Source organism: Mustela nivalis, assembly GCF_964662115.1.
Source record: "Mustela nivalis genome assembly, chromosome: X".
NCBI lineage: Eukaryota > Metazoa > Chordata > Mammalia > Carnivora > Mustelidae > Mustela > Mustela nivalis.
Window position 1 is genome coordinate 30,956,188 of NC_139040.1, and position 19,039 is coordinate 30,975,226.

General features: G+C 37.4%; 1 protein-coding gene across 7 annotated transcripts in view; it reads left to right on the plus strand.

Annotated features, from left to right (window-relative positions):
- The window catches only part of KLHL13 (kelch like family member 13), a 200,694-nt gene that overhangs the window by 171,555 nt on the left and 10,100 nt on the right, over positions 1-19,039 (plus strand). For all 7 annotated transcript variants that reach the window (XM_082716335.1, XM_082716339.1, XM_082716340.1 and 4 more), the window contains 3 exons: positions 6,102-6,234; positions 6,786-6,982; positions 17,783-18,578. In XM_082716335.1, coding sequence (XP_082572461.1) covers positions 6,102-6,234; positions 6,786-6,982; positions 17,783-18,578 — 1,126 coding nt within the window. The remainder of the gene's footprint in view (positions 1-6,101; positions 6,235-6,785; positions 6,983-17,782; positions 18,579-19,039) is intronic.

Below are 19,039 nucleotides of genomic sequence, written 5' to 3' on the forward strand. Positions count from 1 at the left end.
ACTCTTGATCTCAGGGTTATGGGTTTGAGCCCCAGGTTGGGTATAGAGATTACTTAAAATCTTTTTTTAATTTAATTTTATTTATTTATTTGACAGAGATCACAAGTAGGCAGAGAGGTAGGCAGGCGGGGGGGGGGGAGGGTAGGCTCCCCGCTGAGCAGAGAGCCCAACTCGATCCCAGGACCCTGAGATCATGACCTGTGCTGAAGGCAGAGGCTTTAGTCCACTGAGCCACCCAGGTGCCCCAAGATCACTTAAAATCTTAAAAAAGCAATACAAAGCAGAAAATCTTTAAATTTCTATGTTGTGATACAACACTGATAGAAAGCCATTGGGAGTTTTTTACTCCACACAGTGTTACCTAATAAGAGCAGAGTTTAATTCAGATTAATAAAAACTTTTATATCCAGTCTTAAACATGCACCTGTTCCTTTTCTGTCCTCTGGATTAAATGAAGAACAGTATCATAAAAACATGGATATGGTATTGTTTTGATCAAATACATTATTACATTTACTTAAAGATGGGAATAAGCCCATTTCTTAACCTTTTCTTGAGTTCCTTTATCTTTGTTCGTAAAACATATTTTCCATTAATAATCTTTATTGCTCTTTTCAGGATGCATTTCCTTTTTATCCCACTTCCTTTTCAATATTATACTGATAAAAACTGATACAATATGCTAGCAAGTTATTTCGTGCAGAATTTAATGGAAATATTTGCTTATCAGATTGCTTTTTAATGCCCCAAATGATCAATCTAGCTTTTTTCAAAATGACATTATATTGAATGTGAAAGCTATTGACATCCAACCAACTTTTGGTAGTAATTATTTGTAGCTCATATGGTTTCTATATTATAGTTGTGTAATGTCAACGCATATCCCCTTGTGTTTTAATGTGACCATTTAAAAATTTATCAAACTCATTTAAAATGGCTCAGTCTTTCAGGGTATTACATACGTACCTGCCTCTACTTAATAGGATTTGAAGTTTTGATACACTGGGTAAGTTTAATACAGGGAACAGAAAAGCCCTTTTTTTCCCTAATGCTCAGATCTCCCCCCACACACAAAAGTATGTGAAGAAGAAGGAAAAAATAGATGTGGGGAGTTTTATAGGAGAGGGAAAGAGAGATGTTAGAGTAAAGAATCCAAGAACAGATAATAATCTCTGTGTCAGTGGAACCCAAGGCCCAGAAGAAATAGAAAAATAAAGAACTAAAATATGGCTTGGGGCAGAAAGAAGTTCAGTTAAAGCAACAGGAACCATTTTACAGATACTCTAAAAGACTCACTGGAAACTTGGTGCCCTTTTGGTAAAGCAGAGCTGTATCTGTGTTTGGTAAACTCGAACACAAAAAGAGACAACAGACTTTATAGAATTTTGACAAGAGGAATGAATACAAATCTGGTGGAAGAAAATGATTTTATAATAAAAGGGCACATTTTAAGTGTGCTGGCTATCTTTTTTTTTTTTTTTTGGTAAGTTTTTTTATCTAAGTAATCTCTAGACCCAACGTGGGGCTCAAACTTGCGTCCGCACTCCGCCAACTGAGCCAGCCAGCTGCCCATGAGGATATCTTTGAGGGTCTTCCTAGAGTTAAATAGGGCCAGAGATTTATGGGAGTGAAAGCCAAAGGTAGATATATAGAAGGCAGGTGAGAATAACCTCCCCTTTTCTTTGAATGTGTGCCTTCTTCACAAAATTAGAGTATAAAAGTTGTTTAGAGAAATGACTGTCTTCTATACAACAGAATATATGGTAGAAGGAACTTTTTTTTTCTCTTGAGACAGAGTGGGGATATACAGATAACAGCATGCAAACAAGATATTTAGAATCTGTATGAAAACAATCTGAATTGACAGATCTTATTTGGATAAAGATAGCAATAATCAGGAATAAAATTGGCAAATATGGAATTGGATGTTGGGATTGTTCATTTATGCAGTTGAAAATAAAGGTTGTGAAATCTACAGAAAGAGAAACTGCTTCATATGTGGTGAAAATAAATGCAGAACCTCACAGAAGCAGACATTTTGGCAAAGGTAGATAAATGAAGCTTAGAATAAAAGAGACTCAGAATGTGGTGAAAGTGGTCTTGGAGCTTCAGCTTCCTTTCTTTGGGGATCCCAGATCATACTTTGGAAGGGCAGAGGATTTTTTTTTTTTTAAGATGGTGCAAAGGGAAGCAAAATGATCAGATTTGTGAAGCATATAAAAACTCCTTGTGTCTTCTCTGTCAAATAAATAAATAAAATCACACACACACACACACACACACAAAAAACTTGTGTCTTAGCTGAAGCATCCAGATTTTGAGGATGGAGTATATACCTCAACAAGCAGTATTTTAATAGAATGTGGACAAAATGAGAAAGGACACAGATAATGATACAGGAAGTATCAGCTCTTCCTTTGTTCGAAAGGAAAAAGGAGGAATAATAGGGAGTAGGAATGTAGCCCAGTAACATCATTCAGTTCCCAAGTATGAAGTACTTGTAGGAATGGTTTAAAGGCAAAAGGGCTAGCAAATGAACTGAGGGTTTTGTTTGTTTGTCGCTTGGGCTTTTGTTGTTTTTAGTGGAAGAAAATAATGGATTGGATACAATCACTGCTTTTGACAGAATAAGTCATGATTGCCTTTCACAGATAATTATCTGTATAAACCTTAGAGAAGATTCAGGAATTTTTTTCATGCCTAAAAATGAAGCAAAGTGGCATACAGTACCTAGTCTCACTGCATTGGTATTTTGACATCTTTTTTGCCAGTACCCAAGGTATAATCAGTTTCCCAAGATAAACCATATGCTTTAACTTGCCAGTAGCTATTAAAACGTTAAAAATACATCGTCTTCAAACCAGCAATTCCACTTTTATGAATACCTCCCATAGATCTACGTACACAGGTAAGTATATATACAAGGAGGTCTGTTGCAACATTGCTTGTAATGGCAAAAGTTGAGAGTCGGCCCAAGTGTCCAGAGGGGGACAGATGAATAATGAATGGTGCCAGCATGATGGAATCCCCTAAAAAGAATGAAGTAGATCTGTGTGTATAGAATACTGTCCATTTTACGTGCCCAAGTGAATTTTTTTTTAAAGATTTTATTTATTTATTTGACAGAGAGATCACAAGTAGGCAGAGAGGCAGGCAGAGAGAGAAGGGGAAGCAGGCTCCCCGCTGAGCAGAGAGCCCGATGCGGGGCTCGATCCCAGGACACTGAGATCATGACCTGAGCCGAAGGCAGCGGCTTAATCCACTGAGCCACCCAGGCGCCCCCCCAAGTGAATTTTTAACAGGCACAATAATATCTAGAGTATTCTACTTTTTAAAATCCCATTATACATACAAGCAAACGGTACATTATGCATACGTATAAAGAGGCCTGGAGAGGTGCCTGGGTGGCTCAGTATGTTGAGCACCTGCCTTCAGCTCAGGTCATGATCCCAGAGTCCTGGGATCGAGTCCCACGTCAGGGTCCTTGCTCAGTGGGGAAACCTGCTTCTCCTTCTCCTCCCCGGCCCCCTGCTCCCGGCTCGTGCTCTCTCTCTCTCTCTCTCTCTCTCTCTCTCTCTCTCTCGCTTTCTCACTCAAAGAAATAAATAAATTCTGGAAAGAAAGAAAGTGAGGAAGGAAGGGAGGCCCTGGACATATATATATATTAAACTGTTAACAATAATTACTTCCTATATGTAGAAATGGTGTTTTAGTTTTCAATTTATATCTTCTATTTTTATAACAAGCATGTATTTCATTTTTTTTTTAACCTGCAATTTGTCTGAGGGAGAAAAAGGCCAAGCCCTTGTGAGTCAACCCTTCCCCACCAACCCTGGTTCAATCCCTCTTCTCTCTTCTTAGCCATTACTGTTTAATACAAAGAAGCACGGTGGGCACAATTGGTTTTTATTATTGGGAGAAGTTTCCCAAATGAAATTCCTGGTTTCTCTTTCAAAACTAAAACTCTGCTCAACATGACCCCATGGTTTTAAAATACCAAGTGGTGGCAGCTTCTTGGTAAAATCAGGGTTGTTTGTTCCTGCAGTAACTGAACATTAATCGAACATATATTAAGTGCCAACTGTGTACCAGGCAGTGGGGAATGCAAACATGCCAGTCCCTCAACCCTTCTATCTGATGGTTCCCTCCATCTCAGTCAGTTTCTTGACAGTCCTGGCCCCACCCCATGGTCACTTTCAGTACTTCCCAGTGCTCGTCTGCCTTTGAAAGGCAATCCCCCTTAAACTTACTGCACCGTAGGCTCCTGTATATGAATTTTCAAAGAGCTACTTTTTACCTTCTGCATGAGACTATTCCCCTACAATGGACATCGCTTCTTACCTTCACTTCTCTAAACAACAGAGGCTGGAGATCATTTAGCAATGGAAAAATGGAAACTATCAAGGGTGGGGTATAGAATGTTTGTGTTTATAGAAGAAAAGAGGCATTTGTGAAAGATTTGATATTTGTGAACAAAAACATATGTCAGTCACTGTTGGAGAAAGAAAAATATGATACATAATCCTGTTCTAAAGTATATGTATAATGTATAAATATTTTTGGAATAAAAATATTTATATCTCTCTCCAGAGAGAAAGTGGCTGGATCACATTATCTCTTTGAAGTTCCAGTTCTGTAGATTCAAGCATTTTCTTTAAAAAGCAATTTAAAAATTATGATGAGAAGATGTTTAGGCTGAGATTTATATTTTACATATGGGGAGGATCAATATTTCTCAAACTGCATTCTTCAGTATGTCATGCCTTTTGCTTCTTAAATCTGTGAAACACAACTTTAAATAAAAGTTCTATTTGGGGTCATTAAAATACGAAGGGGATGGAGTACTCATTGCTGTTAGTTCTTGTTATGTTACATTATTACATTACAATATATATTAGAAAGTAACTTGTATGAGGACCTGCCTGACTTAATAATAATATATTACCATTTGGAATTATAGAGTAAATCCTGCTAAAATCTTCATTTCTGAGCTTCAGTATTAAATTACGTATTGTCTCCGTTTTGTGCATTTTACCAGCATATTATCATCTTAAATTGTTGCATTCTCCCAAGAAGAGACCAAAGGAACAACTGTCTATTTGTCATGGGTTGGGATCATCATGGGAGTGAGTGGAAGAGCTAACCAATAGGGCCTCTTCTCGCAAGGGCCCCGAATTGTGGGTGACAACCTATTAATTCTCCACTGAACTTTAGGCATTTGGGAACAATTATGTCCCATGTTAGCCCTACCTGAGCTCTTTTTTCCAAAGGTAATCAAAGTCCAAACTTGATACCTGAAGGATAATTGGACCAAGCAGCAGCAATCTTCCGCATATAAGGATATCTAAGACAATCCCTAATTCTCAAAGAGACGGAACAATCTAGTTAGTAGAAAGGAACTCCTTTCTTGCAATTAACACAGGCTCTCTATACCTTTCTTTCTCAGAACAAAAACTGGGGGCGTCTGGGTGGCTCAGTCCATTAAGTGTCCTACTCTTGGTTTTAGCTCAGGTCTTGATCTCAGGGCTGTGAGATGGAGCCCCATGTGGGCTCTGTGCTGGGCGAGGAGCCCGCTTAGAGACCTCTCCCTCTCCCTCTGCCTCTGCCCCTCCACCCCGCCCCCATCCCCATGCTCCCTTATTCTCTCAAATAAAAAATAAATCCTTAAAAAGCAAAAAAAAACCCACAAAAGCTAAAAAGAACAGGGTGTGTCCAGAATGTACAATAGAAGAACTATAAATATATTATTACAGAAAGCACATTATCTACCACCCTAATTCGGCACACAGGAAAATGAAAGCATATGTGGTAATTTCTTTTCAAAATAAGATAAAGCCAGTAGTTGCATAAGGAAGTGAAAGTATATACTCTTCCCATATGTGCTCTTAATCTAAATTAGTCTTAATTTTACCTTTTCCTACTTTGAATTAAATCGTCATCCCACATCAAGTAAGTTGTTTGGTTTTCTTCTGAGTAATTAATTATTCTATTGGTTTTATCTTCTAAAACACCCATCAAATGTATACACAGAATTTTAGTGGACAGAGATTGGCATACCCATTCCACTCTGATTTGTGGCTAAACTCATGCTCTTGGTGTAGGGCTTTGACCAGCTTCGACTTGAAGGATTGCTTTGCGATGTGACCCTGATGCCTGGTGACACAGATGACGCCTTCCCTGTGCATAGAGTCATGATGGCCTCTGCTAGTGATTACTTCAAGGCAATGTTCACAGGTAGGGTGGCTTGTTAAATTCTGCACCCCCATTAAAATAATCTGAAAAAGGCAGATTTCCATATTTTTGTTTCTAAAGTGAAATTCAATTCCTTAGATCTTGTCTTTCCAAGAAGAAATCGTTTCCAAAGGAATATACACCCAGTACGTGTAGTTGTAGGTGGCTGCTTTTAAAAGTTGGGAACCAGATGTGCCTTTTTCATACTTCCATCCACTTTTGTTTCACAACTTCTTTCTTCCAGCTGCACATCTGGATGCTCTACCAGAGGCTCTGGGTGTGACTAAGACAATCTTGAACCCATCAAAAGATAGGAAGTGACAGGAGAACGTTTTGGAAGCTCTCACATTATATACGACTTCCATTAGTATAAAGCTATTCCTTCTTAAGTACTTTCTTTTAACTGTAAAATATGTAGAAGTCTGACTCTGACATGAATGCTTACATAGAATAAAACTCTTCCTTGATTTTATTGCATCTAATTAGCAGCAGAAGTGAGTTTGACCTTAATTAAATTACCCACCCTCCTTTCATTGAATGTCTTTTTATTTAAGGTGGAATGAAAGAACAAGATTTAATGTGCATTAAGCTTCACGGTGTGAGCAAAGTCGGCTTAAGGAAAATTATTGATTTCATTTATACTGCAAAGCTTTCTCTTAACATGGACAACCTTCAGGACACCCTCGAAGCTGCCAGTTTTCTTCAGATTCTGCCGGTTTTGGACTTCTGCAAAGTATTTCTCATATCTGGGGTAAGCTGTCTTCAAATCTTCAAATCTTTTCCTACAATACAGTCTGGGGTAGCCTGTGGAAAGCCTGGTGAATTGGTGAATTGAAACTTTGGCCCTTAGAGAGAGGACTCAGGGAGTGTGTGTTCTGGAATGAAGTTGAGACCCAAACAGTACAGGTCTTTTTTTATAAAACAGAATCATTTCCTAAAAGCCTTCCATGTAATCCCATGACATCAGACAGTAATAGTGTTTGATAACAATAAATATACACATTAACCCGTTTACTGATGTTATATGTTTTAATCTGGTTTTCTTTGCCTTCATGATTTTAGGCGGGCAAGCTTTCTTAGGTGGGATTCCATGAAAACATAATCTGAACTCGAAGTCTTTTAAACTAGGCTCAGTAATTTTTTTTTCTTCCTTCAATATGGGAGCTAGGTCTTGAGAAGTAGTAACACCTGTGTGACAGCCTGTAAGATACAAATGTTAATTCCATAGAAACACATCACCCACTAAATCATTTTTGCCTCTTTTCAAGAGATAGGAGGGGGCACAACTACCAATCAGCGAACTCCATAGCAGTTACATGGTTCCTGAAGGCACCGCCCTATTGAAGACCCTTAAATTATTGACTTCTGGGAAATGAAATGCTTTGGCTGCAAAGAAATATTGCCAAGAAGATTTCTAGAGCTTATAGAGCTGCCTTTTGTGACTAGAAATGATGGCAGTGGTCAATTTTGATATATTTTCTAATTTGTTAAATTAGTGGATAATACATTTTTCTATAATTGATTTAAAGTCATACCAGTTTTTATATTAGTAAATAATTGCTGTTGAGCTTTTTGAACCCTAAGTTTCAAGAGAACATGTCCTAAGTGATTTTATTAATAAGCTACTCCTTATCTTACAGAGTCAGCCCACAGCTAATTTAGCTGGGCTATTGAAAATGTGTTTCGTTCCTGTGTTTCCATTTTAAAGGACTCAGACTGCTGTCTCACTATTATTTATAAACTTTTAAATTAACTGCTATTTTTCACACTTTTAAGGCAGTCTGGTGTTACAACATTGCTCTGTGTTGCCCTATTCAGTACTATATAAGTAACCACATGAAGTTTATTTCCCGTGATACTGTTTGTCATCCTTACTGAATCTGAACACTGAATTTCCTTTTAACTTAAGCACACAAGATCCTTCCCCTTAGGACCTATAAGCATCTCTCTTCTAGTTTTGTGCCACTGATATCGTCTGATGGCTTCATCTCAAGGAAAAAACCGAACTGAATTACATGTATTTTTTTTAAATGTATCAAGGCTAATAATGAACTTAGTAATAACCTGAAGTCTTACATTTATAGACTCTTAACAGTCCTTCACACTGATCTCAGCAACACATGGTCATCCTGAGCCAAACTTAGTACAGTGTGGTAATTTCTTTGGAACTAATCATTAATAATAGACATGTATTATTGACTTCTTCTCTAATACCAGAGTTTAGTACTTATGACTTTAGATACTGGTTGTGATCTATTCCTTTACCTGAAAGAAAAGGACCAAATGGAATAAAGCATGATTTCTTTTTAGAGTTATTTATTTATTTATTTATTTGACAGAGAGATAAAGAGCACAAGTAGGCAGAGAGATAGGGAGAAGCAGGCTCTCTGCTGAGGAGGGAGCCCGATTGAGGACTCGATCCCAGGACACTGAGATCATGACCTGAGCCAAAGGCAGCAGCTTAACTGACTGAGCCACCCAGGTGCCCCTAAATCCTGATTTATGAAAAGTCATAATAGCATACAAATGTCAAAGTAACAGCATTAGGAAACAATTTTGTTCTAGAAAACTTAAGTTATTTAAAGAAGATATCCTAGTAATTTTGCAATAGTGACAAATATTCTATAATCAGAATGTTGGTTCTTTTACCTGTTTGAAGCACTTATTATAACTGTGTTTTACCTGGTTGGAAAATTCTTCATTTTTGTGAACACTTAATATTGTCTTATGATTATGATCTTCATTTCTAGTGTCCTCTGCAGACATCCTAAAACCACTTCTAATGGAGAAGAGGCTTATCTCTGACAAAGCTTTACCTGTGGTATAGTTTACTCCTCCCTCTCTCGGTTTTAGAAGTTTCTACAAGCTCTGAGGAAACACCTCTTTTCTTAGCACCATTCTACTTAGCCTGTCTTTCACCCTGCTTGCAGAGGATATGTCTGCGTGATTTTACTGTGGAAATAATCCCATCTCAGAATCTACGATAATTTTTTAGAACAGTTGGTAGATTATTAGCATAAGGATTATATAAAATCCAACTTTTCCTTCATCCCTCTTGCATGTGTTCCATTTCTTAGGTAAATGTTCAGCCTTACCCTGTTTATTTCCTGTTTCCTTCTCAGCAATCAAGTGGATCAGGCGGAAGAGTTGCCCTTGGGTGTCTTTTCTACTTATTAGAACTGGAAGTTTCGAGATAATGTATTTTTCAAAGGTAGATTTGTTTTGAGTTTTCCCACAAGCTAAGATTATGGATAGTTTTTAAATCGAATGATCTCATATTTTAAGGATTCTGTGCTTAAACCAAAGGTTTTGAGTGAGTCGCTTTATGTTTTTAATGATGTGGTGTGATTATACTTCACATAAGCCAAACACTACTTGGGTTTGAGTTTTTAGAAAGAAAAATAAGCTTCCAATATAATTTTGGTCTATCACCATTCTTAATCATTTGTGTAGGTGAAAATGTGACTCGGCAAATAACTCACAAAGCATTTTTATGGTGGTTCTGAATGACAACGTTCAAGATTTATTTATGTGAGAGAGGGAGAGAGTGCAAATGGCCAGGGGAAGAGCAGAGGGAGAGGGAGAGAATCTTCAGCAGACTCCCTGCTGAGCGCAGAACCCCACTCAGGACTCGATCCCATGACCCTGAGATCATGACCTGAGCTGAAATCAAGAGTTGGATGCTTAACCCACCGAGCCACCCAGGCGCCCCTTGAATGATAACTTTAAATACGATGATAAAGCCACGCTCACCTTTGGTGAGGTAGAAGCACCAGTGTTCTAGAACAGAACATCAGGTTCCGTAGAACAAGAAGCCCTCCCCTCCCAAATTTGCCATCTTTTGCAGTAATGCTTTTCTCTTAAGGTGTTAATTAGTATTATAGTTTATGGAATCTGGCGCTTTTGTTCTTGCTATGTTTCTTTCTTGCCAGTTGTAGAAAAGAGGACTATGAAATGGATACAAAGGGATAACAGCAAAGGATGTAAGGCAGAGTAGGTAAAATTATCTGTTCAACGGAAAACATTTGCTCTCCCATCTCATGGAGATGATGGAAAATGACCTTCATTTAGTTACAGGCCTAAAAATTGCATTTGTTTTTGTCTTTATGACATTGTATAACTACAGCATGCTAAGTACTGTGTAGCCATTCCCTGCTTTACAAACAGGTTGTGGTTAAATTTTTTGTTTATCGTTTGTCTGCTATTTGGAACTTGTAACATCTAGCATTTTGGAACTTGTAACATCTAGCATTTGCCCCAAGGAATTACTGTTACAGAGGATTACAGGCTAGTCCACAAACCCCAATTTTTAATATGAGGTTGCTTAACGAGGACATTTGTCATTGAAGTGAAATATTATAATTTAAATATACAGTTATCCAGAATAAGCAAACCAGAAGGAAGGTGAGCAAGAAACCATTTTCTTTTTATATAAAAGCATATTTAATCAGAGAATGAAGATGCCATTGTGCTTTAGACTTTCTTTAAACTCAATCCTTTTTAAAGTTGTATGGTGTTTTTTCCTTGATGCGTGTATAACATTGCTTCCCCTCGTATATTTATTATCACTGACTGGGGTGGGAAGTCACAATGAAATGTAGAGAAAATTTATTGAGGCGACCGAGGATAGTAAAGAATTAGTGACAGTGGAAAACAAAAAAGGTGAGGGGCGGCTGGGTGGCTCAGTCAGTTAAGAGTTCCACTCTTGGTTTCAGCTCAGGTCACCAGATCAAGACCCACATCGGGTTCCATGCTCAGCAGGGAGTCTGCTGGACATTTTCTCTCTCCCTCTCCATTTCCCTCTGCCCCTCCCCACCCATTCTCTCTCTCTCAAATAAAATAAATAAATCTTTAAAATAAAAAGAAAAGAAAGGAGATGAATATGTAGGAGAGGCAAAAGGCAGAGAAAAAAGGAGTTCTCTCAAGGGAAAAATGAAGGCGAGCAGACGATATTATTGGAAAAGACAGTTTCTTTTGCTATTCAGTGATGGTATTAACAGCAAGCTTTGGGAATGTTCTTCTTGATGTCAGAATTTCCTATATAGTAATTATATTTCATATTTCTTGTTTGATCTAAATTGGATTTTCCCATAAAAATTAACAAACATGTCTTTTCAGATCTTTTTTTTTTTTTTTGCCTTTGGGAAGGTTTAATGCAAATCAGAGGAAAACTGCTATAGATAATTTTACAATGAATCAAAACTGTTCTTCCCCTCCCCCAACCACACCATTCTAGAGTTCATTGTCAAGGCAGATGTTCAGCCAGTCACACCCAGATACTGGTTGTCTATGGTTGAGCATCTGTTCTCACTAGCTGGTACCAGACAGTGCTGGTTGTTAAATATTCTAAATATTATTCCTCCTTGTAACTAGAATCACTGCATCCTTTCCCATCTGCCATGTGGGACTCTGTAGGGGAGGCAGAGGCCCAACCTAGGCTCAAACCAATCCATTCTCCCATGACCATTATAATATGTAATAGTGTATCCAAGAAGGGATGTGCACTCGAAGTGCAAAGCGGTAAGACAATTGGACCCCCAAGCTGGAGACACACCATCAGTATTCCCCTCAGACAGCAGTTAGAATGTGAAGAGACACAAAGCCTGAGACAGGAAGTTTCTGATTTTTAATCGTCTTTTTGTTCTTCTTACCAGAAGGTCCCTTCCCTGTGTCCTGTGATGTTCCCACCTGTGGAAGGAGGCCCGGGACAAGATGCCTCTTCCATCATCTGCTCCCCCTTCCCCAAAGTAGCTTATTTGATTTCTTCCCAGTCTATGGACATGCTTTGTCTCTCTCTGCATCGGTTGTTCTTGATGTCAGGCTCCCATCTTAATAAACTTGATGCCACCAAGGAGAATTTGGTGCATTGACCATCTGAGGAGTCCCCTCAAATTTGCCAACTAACTGCTTAGTCTTTGCATTTTCCTTGAAGGTATAGAAGCAGATACTCATTTTTGTTTTTGCTTTTCTCCTAAGTGGAAGCTTATTTGTAGAACACAGTGATCTTCAACAAAATAACATTGCAGATTGCTGATGAAACCTGTCATTAAAATATCATGTGATGGTAATAAAATGTTTGGGTGCATTGAGTGTGATTTGAACAATTTAATATAGCAGCAATGAGTAGTAACAGTGTGTTCATGAGAACACCACTTTGAAAATTATGATGCCTGGAACTGCCTTTAGGGTGACCTAGGAAGGTGGTTTGATTACAATAGAATAATTTATAATATTTTATATAGAGGAAACTTAGATATGCACTTGATTATTTTAAGAACAATTTTATTGGTTCTCATAAGTGGTTGAGAAATTTCGTCCTTTTTTACTTCTCTATCCTTTAAAACACTAATGTATATTTGAATTCATGTCTAGAATCTCTCTTCTTTGGAATTTTGGCCAGGTTATATATTCAGATGAAATTAGAGTTCTTTCCACTTATGAGCTTTTTTTTAATAAGCTTTAAACTTGATATTTTATATTTCAAAATGTAATGTATTCTAATATATACATGAATTTCATTAAATGTTACATTACTGCACATATCCATTATTGAATACTATCTAGGCTAAATATTTGGGTATATGTTAACTGAAGCACTTTCAAGTCATGACTGAGAGGTGGATGAAAATGAGCCATAATTGAATAATTGCATATTTTTCCAAAATCGTTTACCATTATCCCATCATTTTGATCTGCTTATATTGTTAACTGTTATTCTAGACTTTTTGCTTCTATAATCCCTATAATCTATGATTAATTGTTTTAGCTTTGATAACACGAACTTCATAAACAACTAATTTGCTATTACATAGTTTTTATCTGGGTTTCATTTTTAAAAATTAAGGGTCTAGTAATATTTTATACTAATTCAGAATGCATTCTATTTTTAGTTGTATCTCTCTTCACATCTTAATTTTTATATTGCTGATAATTAGAGTGTTTAACCTTCGTTATTTACCCACAGTGTGATAGCTGTTGTACATGGGGTATAGAAAATGCTAGTCCTTCTGTCAAGAAGACGAAGGTTATAAAATACCTTTCTCTGATGGTTTTTAAGAAAAGAGTAGGCAGCTATCTGGATATACTAGGAGGTCTGTCAAGGTCTTTTGTAGTTTTGTGTATATGTCTCTGAGGATACCGATATATAGAGGATATTTTCCAAATGCCCTTAAATCAAAGGTAGGTTTTTTTTAATATTGTTATTTTATTAATTATTTTCTTATTGGATGAAGTTGAAGGGGGAGAAGGGGAAGGAACTAAATATCTTAATCACATTTCTAAATTATACAGTTTGGTTTTTAGTTTTTTCTCTCTGTTCATTTTATATGCTACAAATTGGGACTTATATTTGGTGACCAGCGACTGACGGTATCATTTTGCCTATTTGAAGTTCCTATTTTTTGTGTTTTTTATTGGCAATCATATCCCTAATGGTGAGAATCTGCATACCTGGGAATAATTATTTTTGTGTTCTCATCAGCTTTTGCTGATTCCTACTAGTCAGTGGGTTCCAAAGTGCAAATTACACTTGTTCTGGGGGAAGGGCTCCATCTTTCGTGCTTCAGAAAGTCACTAATTCCTGCCACCTGAGGTGATTTGGGCACCTGGGGATGGACTGTAACCTCATTTATACGATGCAAACTTTTATGAGACGCCAACGTGCCACGCCTAAAATTGGATTGAAATGTATTTTTTTTATTAAACTGCATTGGAAAAGCAAGGTACTGAACGGAGTGAAACTGTGTATTTCAAAAGTCTCCTAAATTCATTTATTTTTCCTACTTCTTTTGTGTTGCAGTTCTATTTTGGCTGGCTTTTTAATATATAGCTGTTAAGGATACAAAGCAATTAAAATTTTTTGGCAGTTCCCATAAAGCAGATCAGATGCTTAAAATTGTTCAAATTCTTCCTGAGTAATCAATCTATGAAAATAGCCGTGTGTGTGTGTGCTGTGACCTTAGAGCGTTCAGTGATGATCTGTCTTACCTGGGCTGATATTTTATGCGGAGGAGTAATTATTTTAGTCTCATTTCAGCTTTTAAATAAAAGGATAATAGAAGGAGTAGCCAGTTTTTCTCTTAATCACCGGCCAACCTGTTAACGATTCAGTTGCGTCCGTGAAGTTTTCGTGACATATGTGAACACACACACTGAGAAAATTAAGAGAAAAGAGTTGAGTCCTTTGCCTGTGACCTGCTCGTGTGTTTGTATACACACAGGTACTTGTATGGTAGCCCTGCTTCCATGAGTTGTGCCACATAATATTTGCTGATATGATTTTCCTGTTTTTACTTTTGACCAGTCATGAAAGCATCAGAAAGAAAGGGCCTCTCCATCACTGGTCCTCTTTTCCTCTTTTCCATTTTTGCTGCATTGTCCTCTGTGCAGGGGAGACTTTTCTAGGCTCATTTTGACTCCAGGCAGAGCTAGTTTTGCTGGGAGTAGGAGAATGGCCAAGGGAAACTGTGGCAAGCCATCATCATAGATGCCAGAAATTAACTGTGCCATGAGTTAAGTTTGGTGGAGATACACCTGTTCCAATCCTCACGGAAGTGATTCCTTTCCTTGTATTGCCACATCAATAATGTGAAAATAACTCCACCCTAGGAATAATTGCCTTATTAAACTCCCTTCATTGGAAACAATAACTTTTGAAGGAATCAAAATGCATTACAGTAATGAACTATGACTGTTTACATGAAAGAGTGATCTAGAGATCCCGTATAAGAGGTTTTCTATTTGCCGTTCTGCTAGCAATGTACCTTTCAAGAATCATGACTGAGAAGTAGATTAAGGTGAACCACAATAGAATAATCCTCTGTTTTTCCAAAATTTCCATCTAGCCAGAATTTCATTTACTATTTTTTTTTTGAGAGGGAACATACATTTTTCAAGAAGAGAAAAGGAATTATTTTGGCCATAATCAAGTTACAACATTGTTTCTTAGGGTAACTTCTGATTACTGATTTTGATACTTTTTAAGTTCTTCAATATTCAGTAAATATTTGTTGTCCACTTATATTTTTTTAATTTTAATTCCAATATAGTTAACATACAGTGTTATGTAAGTTTCAGGTGTAGAATATACTGAGTCAGGAATTCTGTACATTACTCAGTGCTCATCAAGATAAGTATACTCTTAATCCCCTTCACCTGTTTCCCCCATTCTCCCAGCCACCTCCCTCCTGGTAACCATCTGTTCGTTCTCTGTAGTTAAGAATCTGTTTTTTTGTTTTGTCTCTTTTTTCTTTGTTCACTTGTTTTCTTTCTTAAATTCCACATATAAGTGAAATCGTATGGTATTTGTCTTTCTCTGACTTACTTCGCTTGCCATTATACACTTTAGATCCATCCATGTTGTTGCAAATGGCAAAATTCCATTCATTTTTATGACTAAATAATATTCCTCTGTGTGTGTGTGTGTACCACATCTTTATCTGTTCATCTATTGGCAGACACCTGGGCTCCTTCCATAGTTTGGCTATTGTAAATAATGGTGCAATAAACATAGGGGTGCATGTATCCTTTCAAGCTGGTATTTTTTGTATTTCTTGGGTAAATACCCAGTAGTGCAATTACTGGATCATAAGACAGTTCTGTTTTTACTTTTCTGAGGAACTCCATACTGTTTTCCACAGTGGCTACACCAATTTGCATTCCCACCCACAGTGCATGAGTGTTCCTTTTTACGCCGTGTCCTTGTCAACACTTATTTCTCCTGCTTTTGATTTTAGCCCATTCTGACAGGTGTGAGGTGATGTCTCATGGTGATTTTTGATTTGCATTTCCCTGATGATTCATGATGCTGAGCATCTTTTCATGTGTCTTTTGGCCATCTGAGTGCCTTATCTAGAGAAATGTCTGTTCCTGTCTTCTGCCCTGCCCATATTATAATCAGATTATTGTGTCTTCTTGGTGTCATGTTGAATAAATTACTATATATTTTGGATACTAATGCTTTTTTGGATATGTTATTTGCAAACATCTTCTCCCATGTCTTTTTGTTTTGTTGACTATTTCCTTTGCTGTGCAGGAGTTTTTATTTTGACATAGTCCCAATAGTTTATTTTTTGCTTGTGTTTTCCCTTGCCTCAGGAGATATCTCTAGAAAAATGTTGCTACATTTGATGTCAGAGAAACTACTGCCTGTGCTCTCTTTCTAGAATTTGTATGATTTCAGGTCTCACTTTTAGGCCTTTAATCCATTTTTAGTTTACTTTTGTGTCTGGTGTATGAAAGTGGTCTAGTTTCATTCTTTTGCATGCAGCTTTCCAGTTCTCCCTACACCATTTGTAGACTGTCATTTTCCCACTGCATGTTCTTGTTCCTTTGTCAAGGATTAATAGACTATATAATAATGGGTTTATTTCTGGGTTTTCTCTAATGTTCTCTTGAACTATGTATCTCTTTTTGTGCCAGTACCATACTGCGTTGATTACTACAGCTTTGTAATATAACTTGAAGTCTGGACTTGTGATATCTCCAGCTTTGCTTTTCTTTTTCAAGATTGCTTTGGCTATTCAGGGTCTTTTGTGGTTCCATACAAATTTTAGGATTGTTTTAGTTCTGTGAAAAATGCTATTGGTATTTTGATAGGGTTTTTGGTAAATGTGTAGATTGCTTTGGGTAGTATGGCCTTTTTAACAATATTTATTCTTGCAGTCCATGAACATGGAATATCTTTCCATTTGTTTATGTCATCTTCAATTTTTTGTCACCAATGTTTTATAGTTTTCAGAGTACAGGTCTTTTACCTCCTTGGTTAGGTTTATTTCTAGATATTCTATCATTTTTGGTATAATTGTAAATGAGATTTTCTTAATTTCTTATTTTGCTACTTCATTGTTAGTATATAGAAATGCGATGAGTTTCCATTTATTGATTTTGTATCCTGTGACCTTACTGAGTTCATTTATCAGTGCTAGTAGTTTTTTGGTAGAGTCTTTAGGGTTTTCTATATGTAATATCACATCACCTGCATATATTGATAGTTTTACTTCTTCCTTGCCAGTTTGGATGTCTTTTATTTCTTTTTCTTGTCTGATTGCTGTGGCTAGGACTTCAATTACCATGTTGAATAAAAGTGGTGAGAATAGACATCCTTGTCTTGTTCTTGATCTCAGAGGAGAAGCTCTCCATTTTTCCCCATTGAGTGTGTTGTTAGCTGTGGGTTTTTCATATATGGCCTTTATTATGCCTGAGGTCTGTTCCCTCTAAAGATACTTTGTTGAGGGTTTTTATCAGGAATGGATGTTATACTTTGTCAGATGCTTTTTTCTACATCTGTTGAAAGGATTACAGAGTTTTTATCCTTTCTCTTGTTGATGTGATGTAGATAATTTTCTTTTAGTTACCCTTCTATGGGACTAGGTAAAGGTGGTTTGTGAATTCTCTTTAGATTATTAATGTATTTAGATAAGAATTTTGATTGGCATCTATATGGACAGTAAAAAGCTTAGTTTACTCTTCTTCTAGAACAGGTATTTATGTTATCCAGACTGGGAGTGTCATGAACTTGGTAGCATTTTAATTTTTCTTATTGGTTTAATAGGTCACTTTAGACAATTGTGTCGAAGTTGGTCGGATTGCCAACACCTACAATCTGACAGAAGTGGATAAATATGTCAACAGTTTTGTCTTGAAGAATTTTCCCGCATTGCTGAGCACTGGGGAGTTCTTGAAGCTCCCTTTTGAGCGTCTTGCCTTTGTGCTTTCCAGTAATAGCCTTAAGCACTGCACTGAACTTGAGCTCTTTAAGGCTACCTGTCGCTGGCTACGCCTAGAAGAGCCTCGGATGGACTTTGCTGCCAAATTAATGAAGAACATACGATTTCCATTGATGACACCGCAGGAGCTCATCAATTATGTGCAAACCGTGGATTTCATGAGAACTGACAATACCTGTGTGAATCTCCTTTTGGAAGCCAGCAATTACCAAATGATGCCATACATGCAGCCAGTGATGCAGTCAGACAGGACTGCCATTCGCTCTGACACCACTCATTTGGTCACACTCGGAGGAGTTCTGAGGCAGCAGCTGGTTGTCAGCAAGGAATTGCGCATGTATGATGAAAAGGCCCATGAATGGAAATCGTTAGCCCCCATGGATGCCCCACGGTACCAGCATGGCATTGCTGTCATTGGAAATTTCCTCTATGTCGTCGGCGGACAGAGCAATTATGACACAAAAGGAAAAACGGCAGTCGATACGGTCTTCAGATTTGATCCTCGCTACAATAAATGGATGCAGGTCGCATCTTTAAATGAAAAGCGCACCTTTTTCCACCTAAGTGCCCTCAAAGGATATCTGTACGCAGTCGGTGGGCGAAATGCAGCTGGTGAACTGCGTAAGTGTGTGCATTTATGTTAAACAGAGAGGCTAATTTCTTTACCCCCAAATTCTCATTAAACCATAAAATAAGCAGCTCTAGAAAATTAAAGACAAAAATGTAGCTAGGGTTTCATTTAAACTGTTCTGTTCAGGAAATATCAGAGACAATCCGTATGCCTAATCCAGATTTATATTTTTGGCGAGGGTACAAATGATATCTTAGGAATACATCAGTATGTTGCAGAATATTTTATTTGGCAGTGTGTATGGCTTTCATCTTGACAGTGTAACTACAAAGTATACTCTGCTCATTTAAATTCTAATAGAATCTTGGACAGAAGTCTGGCATGTTTCCTTATTTTCCATTTTTAAAAGCCCACATAATATTTTACTGTACAGGTTAAAATCCTTCCTTACAGAGGACTATTATCTTTTCTTCTTTTACATAATCTTTTACCCTATCCTAGAACCTAGACC